Source organism: Cervus elaphus, chromosome X (assembly GCF_910594005.1).
Source record: "Cervus elaphus chromosome X, mCerEla1.1, whole genome shotgun sequence".
In the NCBI taxonomy this organism is placed as follows: domain Eukaryota; kingdom Metazoa; phylum Chordata; class Mammalia; order Artiodactyla; family Cervidae; genus Cervus; species Cervus elaphus.
The window spans coordinates 120,040,768-120,061,946 of record NC_057848.1 but is presented as its reverse complement, the minus strand read 5'-3'; the positions used below and the strand labels follow the sequence as shown (position 1 = coordinate 120,061,946).

At 40.5% G+C, this 21,179-nt stretch overlaps 1 protein-coding gene across 2 annotated transcripts in view; it reads left to right on the top strand.

Moving 5' to 3' along the window:
* The window catches only part of CLCN5 (chloride voltage-gated channel 5), a 189,582-nt gene extending 172,503 nt beyond the window's left edge, over positions 1–17,079 (top strand). For both annotated transcript variants that reach the window (XM_043895347.1, XM_043895349.1), the window contains 7 exons: positions 436–642; positions 3,493–3,573; positions 3,815–4,357; positions 6,496–6,682; positions 7,674–8,072; positions 8,868–9,084; positions 10,302–17,079. In XM_043895347.1, the coding sequence (XP_043751282.1) occupies positions 436–642; positions 3,493–3,573; positions 3,815–4,357; positions 6,496–6,682; positions 7,674–8,072; positions 8,868–9,084; positions 10,302–10,392 (1,725 nt within the window). In that variant the 3' untranslated portion in view covers positions 10,393–17,079. The remainder of the gene's footprint in view (positions 1–435; positions 643–3,492; positions 3,574–3,814; positions 4,358–6,495; positions 6,683–7,673; positions 8,073–8,867; positions 9,085–10,301) is intronic.
* Positions 17,080–21,179: the final 4,100 nt, after the last annotated feature.

The following is a 21,179-nucleotide window of genomic DNA, read 5'->3' as shown; positions in this document are numbered from 1 at the left end:
CTGAAACCACTGAGATTTTAGGTTACCTGGATGGCCTTGCCTCTCTCCGTTTCCTGATCAAGTGATAGCTACAGATTTTTTGGCAGAGAGTCAAGGCTATACTAGTAAGGGAAAGTAAGAAAAACACCCTCCCTCTCAGTTGCCCTTTCTCCACACACATGCACTCTCATACTTAACAGTACTCCCTTGCCCAGCTATCACATGCCCCCCCCTCCAAAAAAAAGGAGCATAAAACTTTTAAGAACATTTCTCATTTTCTTGGGATCCTGGGTCCCCTCCCAAACTTGAGTCACTGTTTCAAGCTTTTATGTGTCACTTGTTTAAAAGGTGCACTTGTTTAAATGGTTTAAAAGGTCCTATAATAAGGACCAGATTTATTGCTTCTTAGCCTTGTTTCCATACTTACTCCGTGTTCAATCCGTGTTTAACCTGCAGATAAAAACTATCTTGAGTGGTTTCATTATTAGGGGCTATTTGGGTAAGTGGACCCTGATGATCAAAACCATCACACTGGTACTGGCAGTGTCATCTGGCCTGAGCCTGGGCAAAGAGGGCCCCCTAGTGCACGTGGCTTGCTGCTGTGGGAACATCCTATGCCACTGCTTCAACAAATACCGGAAGAATGAAGCCAAGCGCAGAGAGGTAATAACAAATGACCTTACCAGTCTCTCTCTCTCTCTCTCTTTTTTTTTTTTTTTTGGTGAGAGCACAAATGGTACAATTTTAGGGATGAGAATTGGGGGATTCTACCGGTGTTAATGCAAATACTCTTTGACCCAGAAGTTCCATTTCTAGAAATTTGTCCTGCAGACATTCTACCATGTGTGCACAAAGGTGTGTGGGGATAGGCAGTGCAGCATCTGTCAACATAGTGAAAAGCTGAAGCAATCCAAATGGCCATCAGTGGGGGACTGACTGAGTAAACAATATTCTCTCCATACTCTAGAATCCTATGCAACTGTTAATGAGATAATGCTATGTATACTAACATGGAATGATGGCTATAAAATACCATTAAACTTTCAAAAGCCAATCTCAGAATAACGTGTATAGTAAAAGTCAGTTAATGTTTTTGTAAAGTGTGTATATTTGCTCCTAGAAAAAATGGCTGAGAAGTGGTTTCACCCCAAACTGTTAAAAAAGAGTCTGCTTCTGGTGAGGGGGAAAGTGAGGTAGATGCTAGTGAGGAAGAAGTAAAGATTTTAACTTTTTATAATGTATAATTCTATACAAGCATGTGCGATTTCTGTTACAAAATAAGTTGCAGAAATAATGGAAGACTTTTTAAAGAAGTTTATTCCTGTGAAAGAATATAAGTTCAGCATGTGTTTCAGATGCCAGCTTTTCTACCTTTTATTTCTACCTAACAGCATACTGTATTTGTTTCTCTGTATTAGACTTCTCTCTCCCTGCCTTCCATCTCAGCCCTACAAATTAGTCCCACTGCAGTATCTCTATAGTTGTTCTCATGTTTATACAGTTGTTAATGTATGTCATTTTGAGGAGGAAGACCATTTTTTAAGAAGTTCCAAGTCATTGGTTACTTTTTTCCTGCTATAATTAAGAATTTGAGAAAATAATGGTTCTTGATTTTTTTCCCTTGAATTACAAAGAAATCACATATGGAATGGGTCAAGACCAAGGTTATTTCATTAAAGAGGATTTTTCACAAAATTAGAACCTCGTGATTTATTCTGAAAGCAAAAGAAAACAAAATTCCCCATAAGACTCGGAAGAAAATTCAAAGATGTTGAAATTTCAAATATGGAATACATTTTGATGGTTCAAGGGGAAAAGTTCCTGGCAGGAGAGGTAGGCTAGCAGGAGAGAGAGAAGGAAATCCAAGTAGGTTGTTCAGCTATCTGTCAAATACATAAAGGCAGTCTTATATTGGTGAAGTTGTTAGATAGGAATAATGTATAACAGAAGCTAAAGAGATGAAAAAAACATTTTAACTGGCAAGAGTAAAGTGTTGACTGTTGCTGGTTTTGCATAAGTAGAGGTGACTTTGAAACTGTAGATTGGTGATTACTTTCATTTTATTTCATATAAAATTGGCATTTTTGTTCAAACAGTTCTTATAAAATGAAAGAAGAGTTTGATTTGGCTGTTTTTCCGTACAGATATCATATATTTCTAACTCAACACATGAATAGTTGAATATGTCATTCACTTCTTATTGCTTATTTAGAGTTTGCAGTTATTTTTTCCTGGTGTTCTCACCATCAGCAGTAACCCTTTTATGTCCTCGGGCCTTGTCATAATGGCCAGATGGTTGAGCGTAAAATAAGAGATTTGAGAAAGCAGGGCATATGATAGACTGCACTCCACAACTTATTGGCCAGTTCAACTCTTCCTTCTCCCTCATAATTCATCCTAAACAAAGTCACTGAAATCCCCTTTCTCAAGTTCTGTGTTAAATGTCCTCATCCTTCTTAGATGAAAGCCATTCTAGTCTTGAATTTCAGAGTCCTCCCCAGCTAGCACCAGAGATCACTTTCCCCAACACCCTTCATTTTCCTGGGCCATCCTGCACTTCCAGAGAAACCTACCTATTTGCCAAGAGCCATTTTTTTCCCTTTAAAAACTGTCAGTTTTATTCAACTTCCTTTTAAAAATAGCTCCTTGATACCACACATCATATATCATTCCACAGAAACCAGAATCCAACAAACTAACTTTCTCAGTCTATTAATTCTGGTGTGTTGGTGTGTTTATCATGCACCTTTTACATTCACATGCCTGTGGCTACTACATACAAAGATGGTACTCTTGAAATATCACTTGCTCTCTTTCCCCACCTCCTTGTCCCTTTTAATTTCTCTCTGACAGCTTCTTCCTCTTTCTCTCTCTCCTTACCCTTTTCCTTGCCACACCTAGACACACTTAGGTCTTAGGACTGTTCCCTTCAAAATCTATCCCCAACTTTGCTTCAAGTCACCCTCCTATTTCTGTTTCTATAGGTCACTAGGTGTGGAGTAGGGCACATAGTACAGGAAACTCTAAATACCTCTTGTCTGAATATTTGCAGCTCCTGATTAGCTGTGAGCCAATCGCTATTTGAAGTTTGTATCATTAGAGCTATCTTTAAAATTTCATTTTAAAAGCTTTTCTTTATAAAGAAAGTGCTATGTAAATCACATAACTGGAAATATTTCATTTAGGTGGTGAATAGGTCTTACAGACCATAAATCAGTTGTGGAATTGGGAGTATGGGGGATGGGAGCATAATTTGGAATCAAGTACATGCCTAAATTAATTACAAAGAAAAGGCCCTCTGGGTGTTCCAGCATGTGAACCATGGGTTCAAGATTCAGCAGATAGTGTTTGCTCTCAAAGTAAATATATTTTGAACTTCATTTTTGATAAGCTGGGTATAGAGCAGGTAAATTTTTGTTTGTTTGTTTACGTTTGGTAATATTCCTTTTAAAATGTGACTAAAGGTGGGAAAGTGGCCTTATTCTATCACTAATTTTGAGTTTTGAATCATAGGTCTTGTCAGCTGCTGCCGCTGCTGGTGTATCTGTAGCCTTTGGGGCACCTATTGGTGGAGTATTATTCAGCCTAGAAGAGGTAACTGCTTTTATCTGTCTTTAGAGTCATGCTTGTGATTTTGTGCCAGAAATTCTGGCCATTGTCTGTGTATACATTGTCTGTGTCCCAAAGTGCTCTGCCCAACTTCAGTGCTTTGCCACGGGACCAGAGATTTCCAGGCCATTTTCATCCTCAGCTCTAATTGCCACAGCACACTTTTTCTCCCCAGATAGTTCTTGCATATTCACTTGAGTTGATTTTCTCGCTTTTTCTCCTATAGGTCAGCTACTACTTTCCCCTCAAAACACTGTGGCGTTCATTTTTCGCTGCTCTAGTGGCAGCATTCACTCTACGCTCCATCAATCCGTTTGGGAACAGCCGCCTGGTTCTATTTTATGTGGAGTTTCACACCCCATGGCATCTCTTTGAGCTTGTGCCCTTCATTCTGCTGGGCATATTTGGTGGTTTGTGGGGAGCTCTGTTTATCCGCACCAACATTGCCTGGTGTCGGAAGCGGAAGACAACCCAGTTGGGCAAGTATCCTGTCGTAGAGGTTCTTGTCGTGACAGCCATCACTGCCATCCTGGCTTTCCCCAATGAGTATACCCGAGTGAGCACAAGTGAGCTCATCTCTGAGCTGTTCAATGACTGTGGCCTCCTGGACTCCTCCAAACTCTGTGATTATGAGAACCGTTTCAACACAAGCAAGGCGGGTGAGCTGCCCGACAGACCAGCTGGCGTGGGAGTCTACAGTGCAATGTGGCAGCTGGCCTTGACACTCATACTGAAAATTGTCATCACTATATTCACCTTTGGCATGAAGGTGAGGAGATTCTTTTGGTCCTTCCTGGATATTTGTGTGTCTGTAGGTTTTCAGGGCAAAGCCAAGACACTATAAAATTCTCATAGTTCATGGGGTATGTCCAATTTCACCCAGCGTTATCCAGTACCCCACCCCAAGGCCCCTTTTACCCAGACATATCCTCAATATCCTTATAACTTCTTAGACAATTGTATGGCTCTCTAAAATTGTCCAAGCCTAGTTTTAGGCCAAATGCAAACCTTGGTGATGAGATTTTAAAAGTAGAAATGTTTTCTCCTTTTCTGTGGAAAACATATTTTGCCGCTCAAAAAAGGATGGTGAGGTATTTATCCCAGTGCATTTTGTATCAAAGCAATATCTGACCAACACATTTTTGGTCCTTATAAAGTGGCTTTGGAGTTTACCAATAAAGCAAAGTAGTTGGTTGAAGTTGCCAACCATTTTAACCACTGAAATAGCAATTTCATATGGTTCAACCCAATATATAGCTAAATGTATTTTTTACAGTTGTTTTCAGTGTCCAATTATCAAGAACTGCATAGGTGACCCTGAATTAATATTTAGATTATCAAAAGCTGACATCAGGACAGTATCTTTTATTTTCAGTACTTGTTATAATTTCCATGTGTCAGAGGAAATCAAGAAGGAAAATTTTTATTTTTCTCATCTTCCTTGGTTTTTATGTGTCCAGGCAACAATACTGGAGTGGATTGCCATTACCTTCTCCAGGGGATCTTCCAGACCCGGGGATATTCCTGACCCAGGGATTGAACCTGGGTCTCTTCCATTTCAGGCAGATTCTTTATCTGTAGCCACCAGGGAAGCCCTTCTTTTCTTTAGCACTCAACTACCAATGTATTTCCTCTATTCTCTAGAGAAATAGATTCAAAACAGAAAATAAGGGCCAACAATGCAGTTTAGGGAGTACAGTAATCTGTGAATTCATATCCATCCTAAACATGTTGAACAGATTTGCAGTGCTTCTTGAGTTACTTTGCACCTCATGGCTTCATTCTTTCATTTAGAAGTGAATTTGCAGACCATCAGACCCACCCCAATTCAAATAAATTCTAGAATCAAAGTTGTTTTAAAATAATCTGCTGTTTTGGTTATCCCTGTCATCATTTTCCCTCTCAGCACAGAAATTTGAGAATGCACTATTGTATTCTGGTGGTGGTGGTTTAGTCCCTAAGTCATGTCTGACTCTTGCAACCCCATAGACTGTAGCCCACCAGGCTGCTCTGTCTATGGAATTGCCTAGGCAAGAATAATAGAGTGGGTTGCCATTTCCTTCTCTAGGGATCTTCCTGACCCAGGGATTGAACCCATGTCTCCTGCATTGCAGATGGGTTCTTTATTGACTGAGCCACCAGGGAAGCCCCAATTACATTCTAGGAGTTAAAAAAAAAAGTCAGGAGACAGATGGGGGTTCCTTTTTGGGATAATCATGCAACCATAGTCACTACCTCATTAAAAAACTTATTTATTCTTTCTTTTATACTGTTAAACTGAAACCTCATGTGCCATCCTTTTTGTGTGGGCAGTGGAAAGATTCAATACATGAGAGTGATTAGAAGAATTGCATTTAAACCCCATCAGCAGCATTTACTAAATCTTGGCCTTGGATGAGTTCTTAACCTCTCTGTACCTTAGATCCTTTGTGAATTGAGGATAATAACACCCGCCTCTTGGGATGGTTATAAAGAACCCACAAAATCCAGTCTGTAGAGCATCCAGCATAGAGCATTGTAGATAGTCAATAAAGGGTAATCGCTGTTGATAAGAATTCAAAATTGGGTAAACTGTCTGCATATATGAGAAACTCCATCTATTTTCCTTTTTCTTTGGGAAAGGCTTAATTTCTACCTCCAGTTCTGTGTTGGTCTGGAGAGTTCAGGCTCTTGCCTGATGGACCCCGAATCAGGGTAAGCATCTTTGCAGTTGTACTTGCCTGCACGTCCCAGAGAACCTTTAGTCCCTGTAGTGTTACACAGATCTTTGCAGCCACTTGCTAGCATAGTGCATAGTTAGATTGTCATTGGCCTGTTCGCTTTGCAGAGGGTCAGTCCTCTAGTCCTTATCATGAGCCACGTAATTACATCACTTCTCACTGACCATTTGTTGCTTTCTCTTTGCAGATTCCTTCTGGTCTCTTTATCCCTAGCATGGCTGTTGGTGCTATAGCAGGTCGGCTTTTGGGAGTTGGGATGGAACAGCTGGCTTATTACCACCATGACTGGGCCATCTTCAATAGCTGGTGCAGTCAAGGAGCAGATTGCATCACCCCTGGCCTTTATGCGATGGTTGGGGCTGCAGCCTGCTTGGGTGAGTATTGTTTGCTTTGATTTCAAAGAAATTGCTACCAAGATGGCATTATAAAGATGAGTTATACTATACATGACTGACTGTAGGTTTTAAAAATAAAACCAACTATCCATTTCTTGTTGGGTTTGCCATTTTCAAGTGCTTTAAGAAGGCATTCTTTGCCACATATCTCCATTCCTCCCCTTTGAGAGGAATTCTCTCAAATTCTGTCATGTTGAGGAAGAAATCAGAAATTTGGACAAAAATACCTGCACAAGAATGTTCATCATGGTATTATGTGTAATAGCAAATAACTGTAATCAACCTAAAAGTGCAATAAGGGACTGGTTAAATAAATTATGGTGCATCCATATAACGCTATTCCATGGAGCCACTGAATGTGATGCTAATGTGTTTAATATTTTTAAACACAATTTAAATAAATTTGTACTAATATACAAAGTATTCCTAACATAAAGTTGGGATAAAAGGTATGGTGGGGAATTTAAACAAATAATACAAATTCATCCATATAAAAACATGTTTTTGAAAAAAAGTCACTTGAAATTTTTACTCAGCATATTTTTCTAGGCAGTGAGTTTACAGGTAAGACTTTCCTTTATATACTTTAAAGATATATATAGTTTCCAGTTATTCTACAGTGGGCCTGCATGTCCCAGAGAACCTCTCACATCTGTGGTTTTATATAAATCATAGACATCTTATGCAATTACTTTTATTATTGGGAGTTGGTGGGGAGCAACAAACAAATGAAAAAAAGAGTGAAGGAGGTATCTTTTGTAGAGGTTATTTTGAGAAGTGTGACTCATGTCCATTGTAAACTTGTTTGAATGCAGTTGCAGGAGTCTATGCAGTTGTAGGCGAGGGCCTCCTTTTAGTGATATTTCTGGTAAGTAACTTTTTCTGGATGGGGCCTATGACAGGCCCATAACTGTAATGAATCCTATACTTTTCCTGCCTTCACTAAGTAGCCTGTTGTCTGTTTTTGCAGGTGGGGTGACTCGGATGACTGTTTCTCTTGTTGTCATAATGTTTGAACTAACTGGTGGCTTGGAATACATTGTGCCTCTAATGGCTGCAGCTATGACAAGCAAGTGGGTGGCAGATGCTCTTGGGCGGGAGGGCATCTATGATGCCCACATCCGTCTCAATGGGTACCCCTTTCTTGAAGCCAAAGAAGAGTTTGCTCATAAGACCCTGGCAATGGATGTGATGAAACCCCGGAGAAATGATCCTTTGTTGACTGTCCTTACTCAGGACAGTATGACCGTGGAAGATGTAGAGACCATAATCAGTGAAACAACTTATAGTGGCTTCCCAGTGGTGGTGTCCCGGGAGTCCCAAAGACTTGTGGGTTTTGTCCTCCGAAGAGACCTCATTATTTCAATTGGTAAGGATTTCATAAAGGGGACAAGGGGAGGTCCACTATAGAAATAATAAATAAATATGCATGAGGGGAGGGGAGGGATAAATTAGGAGATTGGGATTAACAGACATACACTACTATATATAAAATAGATGACCAATAAGGACCTGCTGTATCGCACAGGGAACTATACTCAGTATCTTATAACACCCTGTAATGGAAAAGAATCTGACAAACAACGTGTATATATATATATATATATATAACATGTATATATACATGTTATATATATATATATACACATATATGTATATGTATACATGTATATATGTATATACATATAAATGTATATATATAATATATATATATATGTATATATACATTATATATATGTATATATATATATACACACATATATTTGTATGTGTGTGTGTATGTGAAATTTGCTCAGTCATGTCAACTCTTTGCAACCACATAGACTGTAGCCTGCCTTCTCTGTTCATGGAATTCTCCAGGCCAGAATGCTGGAGTGGGTAGCCATTCCCTTCTCCAGGGGAGCTTCCCAACTCAGGGATTGAACCCAGGTTTCCCACGTTGCAGGCAGATTCTTTACCATTGGAGCCACCAGGGAAGCCCATAGAACAGAATCATTTTGCTGTATACATCAAAATAACACAACATTGTATATCAACTATACAATAAATAAGCATGCATGCATGAAATGGGGAAGACAGAGGGGAGAGGGGATCGGTTAGGGGCCAGAAGGATAGAATCAGTCCTTCCTTTTCCAACCTTTTTCCCCCTACTTTTTTCAAATAGAAAATGCTCGAAAAAAGCAGGATGGAGTTGTGAGCACTTCCATCATTTATTTCACCGAGCATTCTCCTCCAGTGCCACCATACACCCCACCTACCCTCAAGCTTCGGAACATCCTGGATCTCAGCCCCTTCACTGTGACTGACCTTACACCCATGGAGATTGTGGTGGATATCTTCCGCAAGCTGGGACTGCGGCAGTGCCTGGTTACACACAATGGGTGAGAGCTCTTTGGTGAAATCAGATTGGGTTAGGGGAAGAAAGAGAATGTAGAGAGATTAAAGAAAGAAGAGCCCAACTCACATGAACATTATTAGCACTTATAGACCTTTTGGAAACTCTGAGATGAAGATGGATATGTTTCTCTCATTGTCATAATAGAGAAGACATTTGGGGAAGATAGTGGGTTTGAGAGATGTGAACTGCTGGTTGCACATCATAAATAACTCAGTTCCTCCCCTACAAAGGAAATAACTGTGTTCTTATGAAAAGGCAGGACTGAAATTTAAATGGTACTAGATAGTATATGTATGTTATTTTGTCCTTACAATACCTTCATCGTTATTATTTACTGGTGAGAAAACCAGGTTCGAGTGAGGTTTAAAGATTTGCACAAGGACACCCCAGTTGATGTCTAGTTGAAGTAGGCTTTAAACACAAGTCTTCTGACTCCCATGGCTAAGGCTCTTTCTCTCTGAGATATTTCTTATCAAGTAAAGGAAGCCATGTTATTTTTATTGGGGAAAAAAAAAGCAGGTTGAGGAGAAGGGTGGGTTTTTGTGTGTGTGTGTATGTGTGTGTGTGTGTGTGAACATGGTAATGTTAATCTAGTGATTATATAAGAATTGCACCCTCTAAAATTTCTGAATAATGTAACAGATGTCTTGCAGAATTGAAATCAGTAAGGGGACTTTCCCTAACTGATTCATTCAATCTTAACTAAATCTGAACTTCATGTAGGAACATATTCCACTAGATTCTGGGGAGAAACAGAAGTCAAAGAGACCACTCTCTGCCCTCAGGGAGTATGCAGTGTTCCAGGGAAGCTGATAACAGCTACAAATGCTACAGAAGAGATGTGCACAGAACATACTGTTCCTAGGATGAGGGCACAGTTAGTTCTGGCTCGTAGGATCAGGAAAGGTGTTCTGGAAAAGGGACATTTGAACTGGGTTATGAAAGGTAAGACCTGTATATATAGAGAGTAATATACACAGGAAATAGTAGGACTTAACACCCAGAGGAAGTAATGCTTAAAGGGACCCATGCGTTGGTCCATTTACCTGGTATATGTAATCTAGTCCTGTTATCATTCTATAAGTGCAAATTGTGTTCAAAGACGAAGTTGAAAACGACTGAGGAGGAAAAGTGTCACCTTTGTGAATGTTATTTTAGCTACAAATCGATTTTTGTTTGTTATCTTGTTTTATCTTTTAGGCGATTGCTTGGGATCATTACCAAAAAGGATGTGCTAAAGCATATAGCACAGATGGCGAACCAAGATCCTGATTCCATTCTCTTCAACTAGAATCACAGGGTTGTACTGGATATAAAACAGGAAGGACATTGCAGACTATGGTTATATTTTATTAACTGGGTACCCAAAACACATTTCCTACATTTGGGTGGTGAAGTTATATCAGTGTGTTGTCTCTTTCCTGCAAATTAACCAGTTGCACTACGTAATCTCTGGAAATTATTCTTCTCTTTGGGAGAAAATTCTATTAGGCTTCTGTGATATTGCATTAGGAAGATTTCATGAAAGAGTAAACAAGATTGCTATGATTTAATTATTTTCTTTCCTTTTATTTAAAGATTTTTTTTTAATTTAAGACATAATTGTTAGCCAATATGCAATCACTGAAAACTATGCAAGAAAAATTCCAAATATCCTAACCTATAGCCTGCAGGAAGCTCATGAAAAAGTCACTTTTTTGGACTCTTAACTGTCATTGGTGGAAAATGAAGTGTAAACTAAGGGGCTTTGCTTTTCCAGCCACAGGAAGGAAAGCCAGAAGGAAAATAGTAATGGTATTTTCCAGACTGTGAATTCAGTTCAAATATTATCTTGTTCCTGTTACAGTATTTAGCATTATTAGTTTTGTATGTTTATGTATATGTTAATTTTAATGTCTGATTATAAGACAATGCTGCTTTGGTTAATCTCCTCTAAGTGAATTTAAAGAGATTAACTTTTATAGCTTGCTTGTTCCTGGTACTCTTTTGACGTGCACAAAGATAAATTATAGAATTTTCTCCTTGTCTGCAAATAGGCTAATTTTTCCAGGTGGTCTTTGTTAGCTAGTAGACAAAGACTTGGCCATGAATTTGTTAGTAACAAGGAATGATTTCTCCAGCTTCCTTGAAATGATTAGTAAAATTCTAAGCAAAGTCAATGACTAGGTCTTTCACATTTTTGTGAAGTCCCAACTAATCCTCTTACCCAGATGCCACCTCCATGAGTGATGGTGCTTTCGGCTTCTGGAATATACAAGAACAGTAAAGGGAACCAAATCTAGACTGCATACTGGTAAACCAGGGAAGATTCCAAGCTGTATCTGTGTTTTCATGCATTCCTTCGTGACAACCACCAGTACTAAAATGACTGGGCACTCATGCCTCTTCCCAGTGTTAAGTACATTTAACAGGCCAGTGTTTTCCCCATGATGGTGAATTTAGGCTTGGGAGTACTTTCAGATATATTCAAGGCATTGGAACAGGATAGGCAGCTCTGACTCCCTTGAGGCTTCTTAGACTTCTAAATAAAATGCAGAACCATCCTGAGACCCAGGGGTGTGGACAAGGCCTGGTGACACCTTAGGTGCTTGTATCCAATTGAAAAGGTGCCTGTCTCAATTTCCTGCCACCTTTACTGCAGTAGAAAACATCTAGGGACACCCGGTGGAGTTACAGAGCCACCACCATCATTCCAACTACGTTTTCTACGTTTTTACCCACATGCTGTTGTTTCCCCTCCATTCTTCTCGCTTTTCCATGCCTTAGTCCTGAGTCCTCTCTTTGGGATTGAGCACTGTGCCCAGTTAATCATTCCTATTACAAAAAGATAACTCCTGGAGCTAGTTAAATTGTAAACCCAGCCTCCAGAAGCTTACGGCCCATGGACCAGAGAGGCAGCACACAGCCATTTGCTTTGCTCTGTAGTCCAGTAGCTACTGCCATGCCTCCATTCCCACGCTGACGCCCACAGCAGTGAGACTCAAATGCTAGGGGAGAGAGCTGAACCTTCCCCATTTTCCAAAGTCTGTTCCCAGCACTTCCCACCATCCTTCCAGCCTAGAATCAGCAGTCATTCAGCATAGCCTTTCCTTCCCTCTGTCTCCTGTGTTTAAGCACCTCAGTGTACCTCATTTTTTAAAGTTGCTGATCTCTGATTCTAGGATTTTTTACCCCTAGTTCTTAGGTTTCCAAAATCTGAAATTCTTTTATTGCCCAGAACTAGGGAGCCAAGGCTTATTTTGATTTTTAGCTTTAAAGTATCAAGGCAGTCACCAGAGCTTTTCCTTTAAATATAACACTCTAGCATTTTAATGAAAAAGAAAAGACCCTCCCTAGGTTTTATTATATTATAGTCATGACTCAGTAACTTCACAAGGGACAAGTAAGTCATTTGTCTCTTCTTTGCCACTGATTCCCTCAAAAGAGATGTGGCTATTTGCCCTACCACCACATCTATTGTGCAGAAATCAACGTTCTTATGTGTGTACTTCTGGTTCACTACCTATCTTTTCGTATCAGCCGTCCAACTAAAGTTTGCAAGACAGGAAATGTTAATATTTCTGGTATTTGATGACAGTGAAAGGTTTGGTCACATTTCTTAGGGCAGCAGTGATATGGAGGGTATATAAGTTTGCCTCTGTGTTTCTTCTAGGCTCTGTTTTTGATTTGAAACAGATGAGCCAGTGTTCAGGTGCTACTTCAGAGAATAAATTCAAGAAATCAGATAATACTGTGCCAAGGTATACTTTCTAGATGCTAAGCACTGATTGGCCCGCCAGAGAAAAACATCCCTTTGATACCTCACTCCTAATAAATCTCATTCATTAACCTCAGCTTCTCAGGAATCCTTGTAACTATATGCTAAAAATACCTGTAGTTTATGATATCCATTATATGTCCAGTCCTATGGTTTGGCTCAAAGTTTGGCTAATTGTGGTAGCGCTCTCTGCTAGACTGCTAGCTCAGCACCTTAACATTCAGAGTTTCTTATCTTGAGGCAAAGGAAAATGTTCTTTCTGCCGTTGCCAATTCAGCAGTTATACATCATTAAACCAACAGAGCTGATATAGGGAGGTCTGTTAGTAGCCAGAAATGGTCGCATACCTCAGTGGCAAAAGACTTCGAGACCAGTCTATTCTGGTATTGAGAGAAAATTTCCCAACACAAGGGAAGGATTTCTAAAAGAATGCCAATAAGTACTTCGAGAGAGGGTTTTCCAAAGCAAAATATCTGTAGGCATCCAGCCATGAAAGGAGTGAGTGTCTAGATTTTTTTTGAGAGTCTAGATTTTAAAAAATCTAACAGCTATATTTTGTATCTTCAGATCTTCAATGTAAAGAATTAAAGAAACTGGAATAAAGCTGAGGCATGTTTAGATACACCATTGGCAGAAGCAGGGAACTGACTGAACATGCAAAGTAAAGGCCACTTTTAGGATCATTTCTGTTAGTTCAGACACTCTCCTCTTTTCTGGCTCCAGTCTGGCTCAGCCCAGCTGTGGAGTAGAGGTGGTATAATCCATAGAACCCATATCCTCTGGTGGATAATCTGACATTGACAATACTTTGGATGTGCCAGCTGGCAGAGCAGTCAACCTGTTTTGCTGCTGGAACTGCAAAGGAGTTCAGTTGTTTTGACACCAGAGACTGAATCTGAACCCTTTACAGAAAGAGCAGAGAACAGCATCAATTTCTCTATCAAGTCTTCAATTGCGCTTGACCACAAGAATGATAAATTAATGGGGACTTTTGTGGTCTAAGACTGTGAAGTAATTCTTAACTATGAATTTATGAACCTATTCAGGTGGAGGGGAGGAGCAAATATGTTTTTTTAAAAACAACGTGCAATAGAGTCCAACAGGGAAAGTAATCACCACTGTATGTTTTAAGTATTTGAATCACCTGTCCTGGTTGGGTCCCGACCTTGGTTTGTTTAGTTAGGTGGTGAGTATACGCCATGGTATCTTTTGGTTTTGTTTTTTAATAAATCATAAGGAGTGCAGTTTTTGAAGTTGAATATTTAATAAATGATAGTGAAGACAGTTATTGAAAATTTGAAATGGCCAGTGTGTTTTATATTGCTAAAGTACTTACTGGTGATGGACCACATTGTATTGTGAAGAATTGTTTTACTTTTATCAACTCAGAACCATACTCAGGCCAGTCATCTGTTCAGAGAAAGCAGGAGAGTGTCTTTCATGGTGGTACATAGAGTATTGAGCTCTTGAAAACCCTGAGAAAAATTAGGGGTTTAGAAAGTAAAGGGGAGGTGGAATGGTGAGTCCTTAAAAAATAGATGTCTAAATATGTGGTCTGAACTTAAGTGTCCTACAATCTTGATTTTTTTAAACCACCTCTGGGATTACCTAGATTCCCTTTGGAGAGAGGGTGGAAAGATATGGCAGTGGAAAAACCCTAGTAAGAAAATATATGAATTCTCGTAAAATGGTGGGAGGAAGGTCATTCCATGTCCCAAGCCAAAGACCCTGACATTTATTAAACTGCTTGATTATGTGCCTCAAGGGGAGAATAGTTAGTAGTGGCTGAAAGAGCAGGCTTTCCAAGCAACATAGAGGCTCAAAGCAGCATTTGGTTGGAGGCAGCCTACTTTTATGGAGAGGGCTGACCCAAGACCAGACATCTGCTCATGGAGGAAGGCAATGTCTCCTGCCATTGCCTAAATGATAAGCTTTTGGTAGATTATCTTGAATTTTGATAGCAAAATATTTTAAAAATCTATGTCATTAGCCTCCTTGGTATACGTTTATTCTATATTAGAAAGAAAAAAATGACAGTGGCTCAGAGCTCAGGGAGCTTTGTAAATTTGAACTGAAATTGGTGTAGTAGACCTGTGGCAACCACTCAACTGTGCTCTGCCTCAATTTTGATTGCTTGCCCCAAGGGGAGACTTTCTTGGACTAGTAGGTGTTAGCAACTTCAAGTCACTCCCCAAATGTTTGCTGGTCACAATCTCATTTCTAAACACCTGCATCTGGGCAAAGTTTTGAAGTGACATAAGGAGCAAAATTGGTTTTCCACCATGTAATCTTATTTTGCCAAATCACCCAAGAAAGAAGGAAAGTCTGTGATGTGTGGAGTTTGCATTTCTTGGATGGAACCTGTCAGGTCATCCAGTTCAGTCCCACAGTCATAAATTCCTACCTCTTAAGTTCCTGCCAAAGGGTCTTCAGCCTCTGTGTGCACACTCATTGAATGAATGCCTTGCCTAAAGTTCAGCCTTTTAAGGGAAAAAGGCGTGTGGTAGTATACAATGTGAGGGTTTAAATAAATGATCTCTCCCTCTCCTCCTCTCTCCTGTCTGCCCCTATCTCTCTGTTTCTGTCTCTTCCCTGCCATGCCCTAAATTCAAAATTTTATCATGTGTTATAAGTGTATTGTTTTGAATATGGACCTTGGAGAAGGGAGAGGATCATTCTGAGAGTAGAGAATGACTTCTGAGTTGATGGAGCCAACAGGGCTTTGCTTCACGTTAGGGGCTAGAGCCAGTGATACCTGCTGGCAGTGTCCAGGGCTTTAGCATCTCGATGCAGACATGTGAAATATTCATTGCTAAACGTTATTCTCATCTACTACTAGTCCAAATATGTTGAAAGTCAGAGGCGATCTAGAACTTGATGAGTGACATGCCTCTTGGCAGAATGAAGGTGAGGGAGTGGCCTGGGTTGATTTTGTCAGGGTGGGGATGTTTCGCCTCATTATCTTTCTGACTGTACCTCAACTATATAGTCCTTCAACAGTGCTCCTCCTCCCCCATTTTACTTTATCCCTTATCCTCTCTCTTTCCTCTTGTCCTGCCTTTTTACTCCTCAGATTTTAATAAATATTTACTTTTTTATTATATATTTGGTCCCTTGGGACTATGTAGTGATTATGAATTGATTTCATTCTAGGTAAAAAAAATATAGTGTGTTTAATATTTTGTTCTTTTAAACTGTCTTTTGAAGCTATGCTGTTAACCAGGTACAGGCCAGGAAGGAGTTAAGCCTGATGAACAGCACCCTGGTCATGTCACCTAAGGATGCCATTGATGTAATGATGGTGATTCTTCTTCATTTGACCAAGGCCAGCCTCCTCTTCTTACCCTCTGTCCAGTCATTTCTGGCTGTGGGAAAAACACCAGCTGTCGAGCGAGCCAGTGAGGCCAGGATGATCAGAGGGGCTGGTTCCAGCCCATGGGCCATTCTATGAGTATCTCTGTAATGAGCTCATTTGTAGGGCTGGCTTCAACTGCAGTAGCCAAAGAAAACATGTCTGACTCAAAATTTTAGTTCCTGAGAGTTGGTAAAAGTTCAAATGAAGCTAATGTATGTAGACATCAGCAGTAGCTAGGTGTCCAGACACTAGAGTCAACCAAAGCTAATAGAGCCTGAGTTTCCATAGGAAGCTTGGTGCTGAGCTGTTCAGAGCAATTATTTATCTGAGTGCTGCCAATGTTTTAGTCACACTTTCTTAGCTTTATTGTAACTTTTAGAGATGTTGGTCCCTGTTCATAGGCATAGCCTGTACCAAAGCTATGGCTTACTGCACACTTCATTCTGCTCCCTGGTCAAGCATAGCAACATAGTCTTAAAGGAAAGATGTGGGCTGGGGAGTTAGGAGACCTAGTTTCTATTCCCTATGCTTCTACTAACTAGCCTCGAGATCTTAACCGCTCTGTGCCTCAGTGTTCCCATCTGCAAAATGGGGATAGTGTTAATTGCCCTACCTACCTCACAGGGTTGTTGTGAGGATAAACTGAGACAATGAAAGGAAAGTACTTTGACAAGTAAGTGCTATGCAAATTGTAAGACATGGAAACAATCATGTTACAGGCAATGGAATGGACTTTGGCAGAAGGGTTAATGGGATTGTCCAGCCCTTTCTCTGTGTGGCTTAAACCCAGGTCGCCATTGCTTTATACATTTTTCACTTAGCACAGATTTGTAATTATGCATGTAATAAAGCACAGCCTTATCCAACTTGGTGTCTGGTGTGTTTCTGAAGACCCTCAATTTTGTTGCTATTGATTTCTGATCATAAAATTGCAATGTGGAGGTTGGGGGAGGATAGTGTGAAAGGTACCTGAAAACTCCTAGTGGCTGGCCTACTTCTTAAAATATTTGCTAAATACTTAGTTAGATTTACAGATTGAGTAATACTTTGAGCAAGCTCCGGAAGTTGGTGATGGATAGGGAAGCCGTGAGGTCGCAAAGAGTCAGACACAACTGAGAGGCTGAACTGAATGCTTTTTACCAGGAGGAGACAAACGAGGAGCACCTGGTGTGTTCTGAATGATTCCCCATACTTCATTATGGCTACTTAAATGTTCCTGTCTCACACACTGGTGATCTTTTCCTGATGAAATGAGGATTATCTGGGAGCTGTATTTTTTTCTCTTTTTGAGTTTTTAATGATGTAAGGTTATTGGCTTTGACAGGCCTCTTGGCTGCAGTCCGTTCTTACAAGGAGTGGGATGGGTGATGGAAATGTTCCTACAATGAATAGCAGAGCTAGTAATATAATCTTTATGGTGTGTTGGGATTAAAATGTCTTCTCTGGGAAACCCTTTGATGTGACTGAGGAGTGGGCCTTTTCAGGGGAAGTGGTTGAATGTGCCAACATTTCCTATTAACATCTCTCTAGAACCCAGAAAACAAAGGAAAGCTATCCTTTAAAGCATGGTTTTCCTACTTTCTCACTCTATTTTTCCCGAATCTGATTTCTCCTTTCTCTTTTAGACCACTCTTTCTCTTTTAGACCACTAGGAAGACAGTATACTGTGTTGTCCAAGTTTTCATTTAACAATTTCTCCTGTTGACATTTGATAACATCTGCACTGGTGTACAGGTGTACACTGGATATCTTGTTGCTACCAAGAACTTTAATGCCTTTGGCCTGCTTGGTATTGTTTCAGGAAGGACACCTCTATGTATGAATAACCCCTTCATAAGCCTAAAATTTCACAAAGAAACTTCAGATTTTGATGTTATTCTTCCCAGTTGGCCCTAGTGGTAGAGAACCTGCCTGCCAATGCAAGAGACATAAGAGATGCAGGCTCAATCCCTGGGTCGGGAAGATCTCCTGGAGGAGGGCATGGCAATGCTGTCCAGTATTCTTGCCTGGAGAATCCCATGGACAGAAGAGCATGGTGGGCTATAGTCCATAGGGTCACAAAGAATCAAACACGACTGAAGCAACTTAGAATGCACACAATTTTACTGGGCCCTTGCCACACGTATTGTCATCCCTGCCTCTAATCTAAATACCTTCTTAGAAAGAACCAGCTATTACCAGCTATCAACAACTTACTGTGAATTAGAGTGTCATGTCTTAGTTGCTATAGGGCTCAGATAAAAATGGCTTTAATGGAGTACAAGGTACAGATTAATCCATCATCTAGTACAGAAGCTGCCCAGAAAAAAACCTGGAAATGACCACCAGATGTCAGTGCAATCATTAAAATACTGGTATAGCTTTGGTTTGGTCAGAAAATAACTGTCTGAGGGTTGGCAGGGCAAGAAGCGTTAATTCCTATCTACAGCTAGATGCTGGGAATACAAAATTCAATCAAGAGATCTCTTGGTTGATCATATATTCTCTTTTTAATGCATATAGTAAACTGTGCTTTTCTTATTAAATCAATTACATGGCAGTCCCTGCCTTTCAGGAGCTTATTGCCCTGATTTTTTTTCCCCCATTTATTTTTATTAGTTGGAGGCTAATTACTTTACAATATTGTAGTGGTTTTTGTCATACATTGACATGAATCAGCCATGGATTTACATGTATTCCCCATCCCGATCCCCCCTCCCACCCACCTTTCCACCCAATTCCTCTGGGTCTTCCCAGTGCACCAGGCCCGAGCACTTGTCTCATGCATCCAGCCTGGGCTGGTGATCTGTTTCACCCTAGATAATATACATGTTTCGATGCTGTTCTCTCGAAACATCCCACCCTCGCCTTCTCCCACAGAATCCAAAAGTCTGTTCTGTACATCTGTGTCTCTTTTTCTGTTTTGCATATAGGGTTATCGTTACCATCTTTCTAAATTCCATATATATGTGTTAGTATGCTGTAATGTTCTTTATCTTTCTGGCTTACTTCACTCTGTATAATGGGCTCCAGTTTCATCCATCTCATTAGAACTGACTCAAATGAATTCTTTTTAATGGCTGAGTAATATTCCATGGTGTATATGTACCACAGCTTCCTTATCCATTCGTCTGCTGATGGACATCTAGGTTGCTTCCATGTCCTGTATTGCCCTGATTTGTGAAAGTTATCATTTCTTTTTTGAAGCAGTGCCTCAGATTAAAAACAATGAGGAAAGATGGATTCTGGTTCCTCCCTCATTAGGATGGCTGTATAACTTATTGTGTGACTAAGACCCTTTTGAAAGTGGGATGGTGGCATTGATAATTACCCAGGGACAACAGGCACATACGGGGACTATCCCAGGAGTGTTAGTCAGCCCAGGCTGCTGTCACAAATGACCATAGACTGAGTGGATTATAAATAAAAGAAATTGATTTCTCACAGTTCTGGAGGCTGGAAGTCTGAGATCAGGGTGCTGACATGGCAGGGTTCTGGTAAGAGTGTAGCAGACTACAGAATTGTTGTATGATCACAAGGCAGAAAGAGAGCTAGAGCATTCTCGGGGGTCCTTTTATCAGGGCACTAATTGCGTTCATGTTCAGGCTCCCATCTTCTTGACTTCATCACCTCCCAAAGGGCCTACCTCCTAAAACATTGGGAGTTAAGATTTCAGTGTATGAATTTGGGGTTGACACAAACATCCAGTCTGCAGTTCTGGTAAAACCAAGAAGTGTGGTCACCTTCTTCCTGAGGGATCTCCAGCTCCAGTCTTTCCTCTCTTCCCTCCCTTGTAACAAGCTCTGTCACCTTAACTGTTACTGGGACGTGGGGTAGAGAGGTTCAGACCACTACAAGTGAAAACAATTCTTATTCTCAAAAATAATAATAGGACTCTGAGCAGAGAGCCACATTCAGGGTAAGAGAAAGACAGCTTTGGCTTTTGGGTTCCCCTCGGCATCCTTGAGCTGTCCGATTGAACAAGTTCTGTGTCTGTACACTTCCCATTGCTAGTGTATCTAAGCAGATATCATAGGGTCTTGATCCAGGAAGCTGCAGGTAGAATGAAGAAAGCATAGAATTTGGACCCAGGGGACCTGGACTTAAGGCTTCCTATAAAGGAATTGCTACCTTTCTTCATCAAGCAAAACTCAGGACTTCTGAAACTGGCCTTGGAGGAAGAGTCTCCAATGGGTCTCGTGGATGTCAAAGGGTGACTGTATGTTCTACAAGATTCTCCTTCCTGTTGAGACAATCTTTCTGGTTACCTCACTAGCCATGGGGTATAGTGGAGATAGCTCCTTTTTAATATTCTAGTCTGAGTGTACCTCTCTAGCACAGCTGAGATGGAGGTAGAACTTTTAATCTAAAAGTTCAGGGAAAATAAAAGGAAGCCATCATAATGTGCAATGAGCTCACCTGTCTGATCCTGACTGTGCAACAGAATCATTTGGAATGAGTATAAAAATATAGATTCTTGGAGGTTTGGTGCCAGGTCTTAGACTAGTATTTGAAAAAGCATGTGGGGATATTGTGGGGAAGATCCTCTGGAGGAGAAAATGGCTACCCACTCCAGTATTCTTGCCTGGAGAATCCCATGGACAGAGGAGCCTGGTGGGCTACAGTCCATAGGGTCGCAAATAGTTGGACATGACTGAGCGACTTAGCATGCATGGGGATATTTCAGGTTTCACCTGACCCTGAAGCTTTATCAGATTTCAATGTTGTGGGCACCAACTTAGTACCACCTGGGGGAATTCATTGTCCCACTTCTTGTTCACTCTTGTGTCCCAAGTACCAGCTACAGCACAGAGCAAGACCTCCAAAAGTACAGTGTTGGTCGGATAGCTGTCTGTGTAAAACTTGCCTTCTTAGTTCCTGTTTCCTGCCTGAAGAGGTATCTCTTCCCTAGATGTATCCCACCTTCCAGGGATAACACGCTTACTCACAAGTAGTTCTTAGAATTTATACTGTAAGTCACAACCTG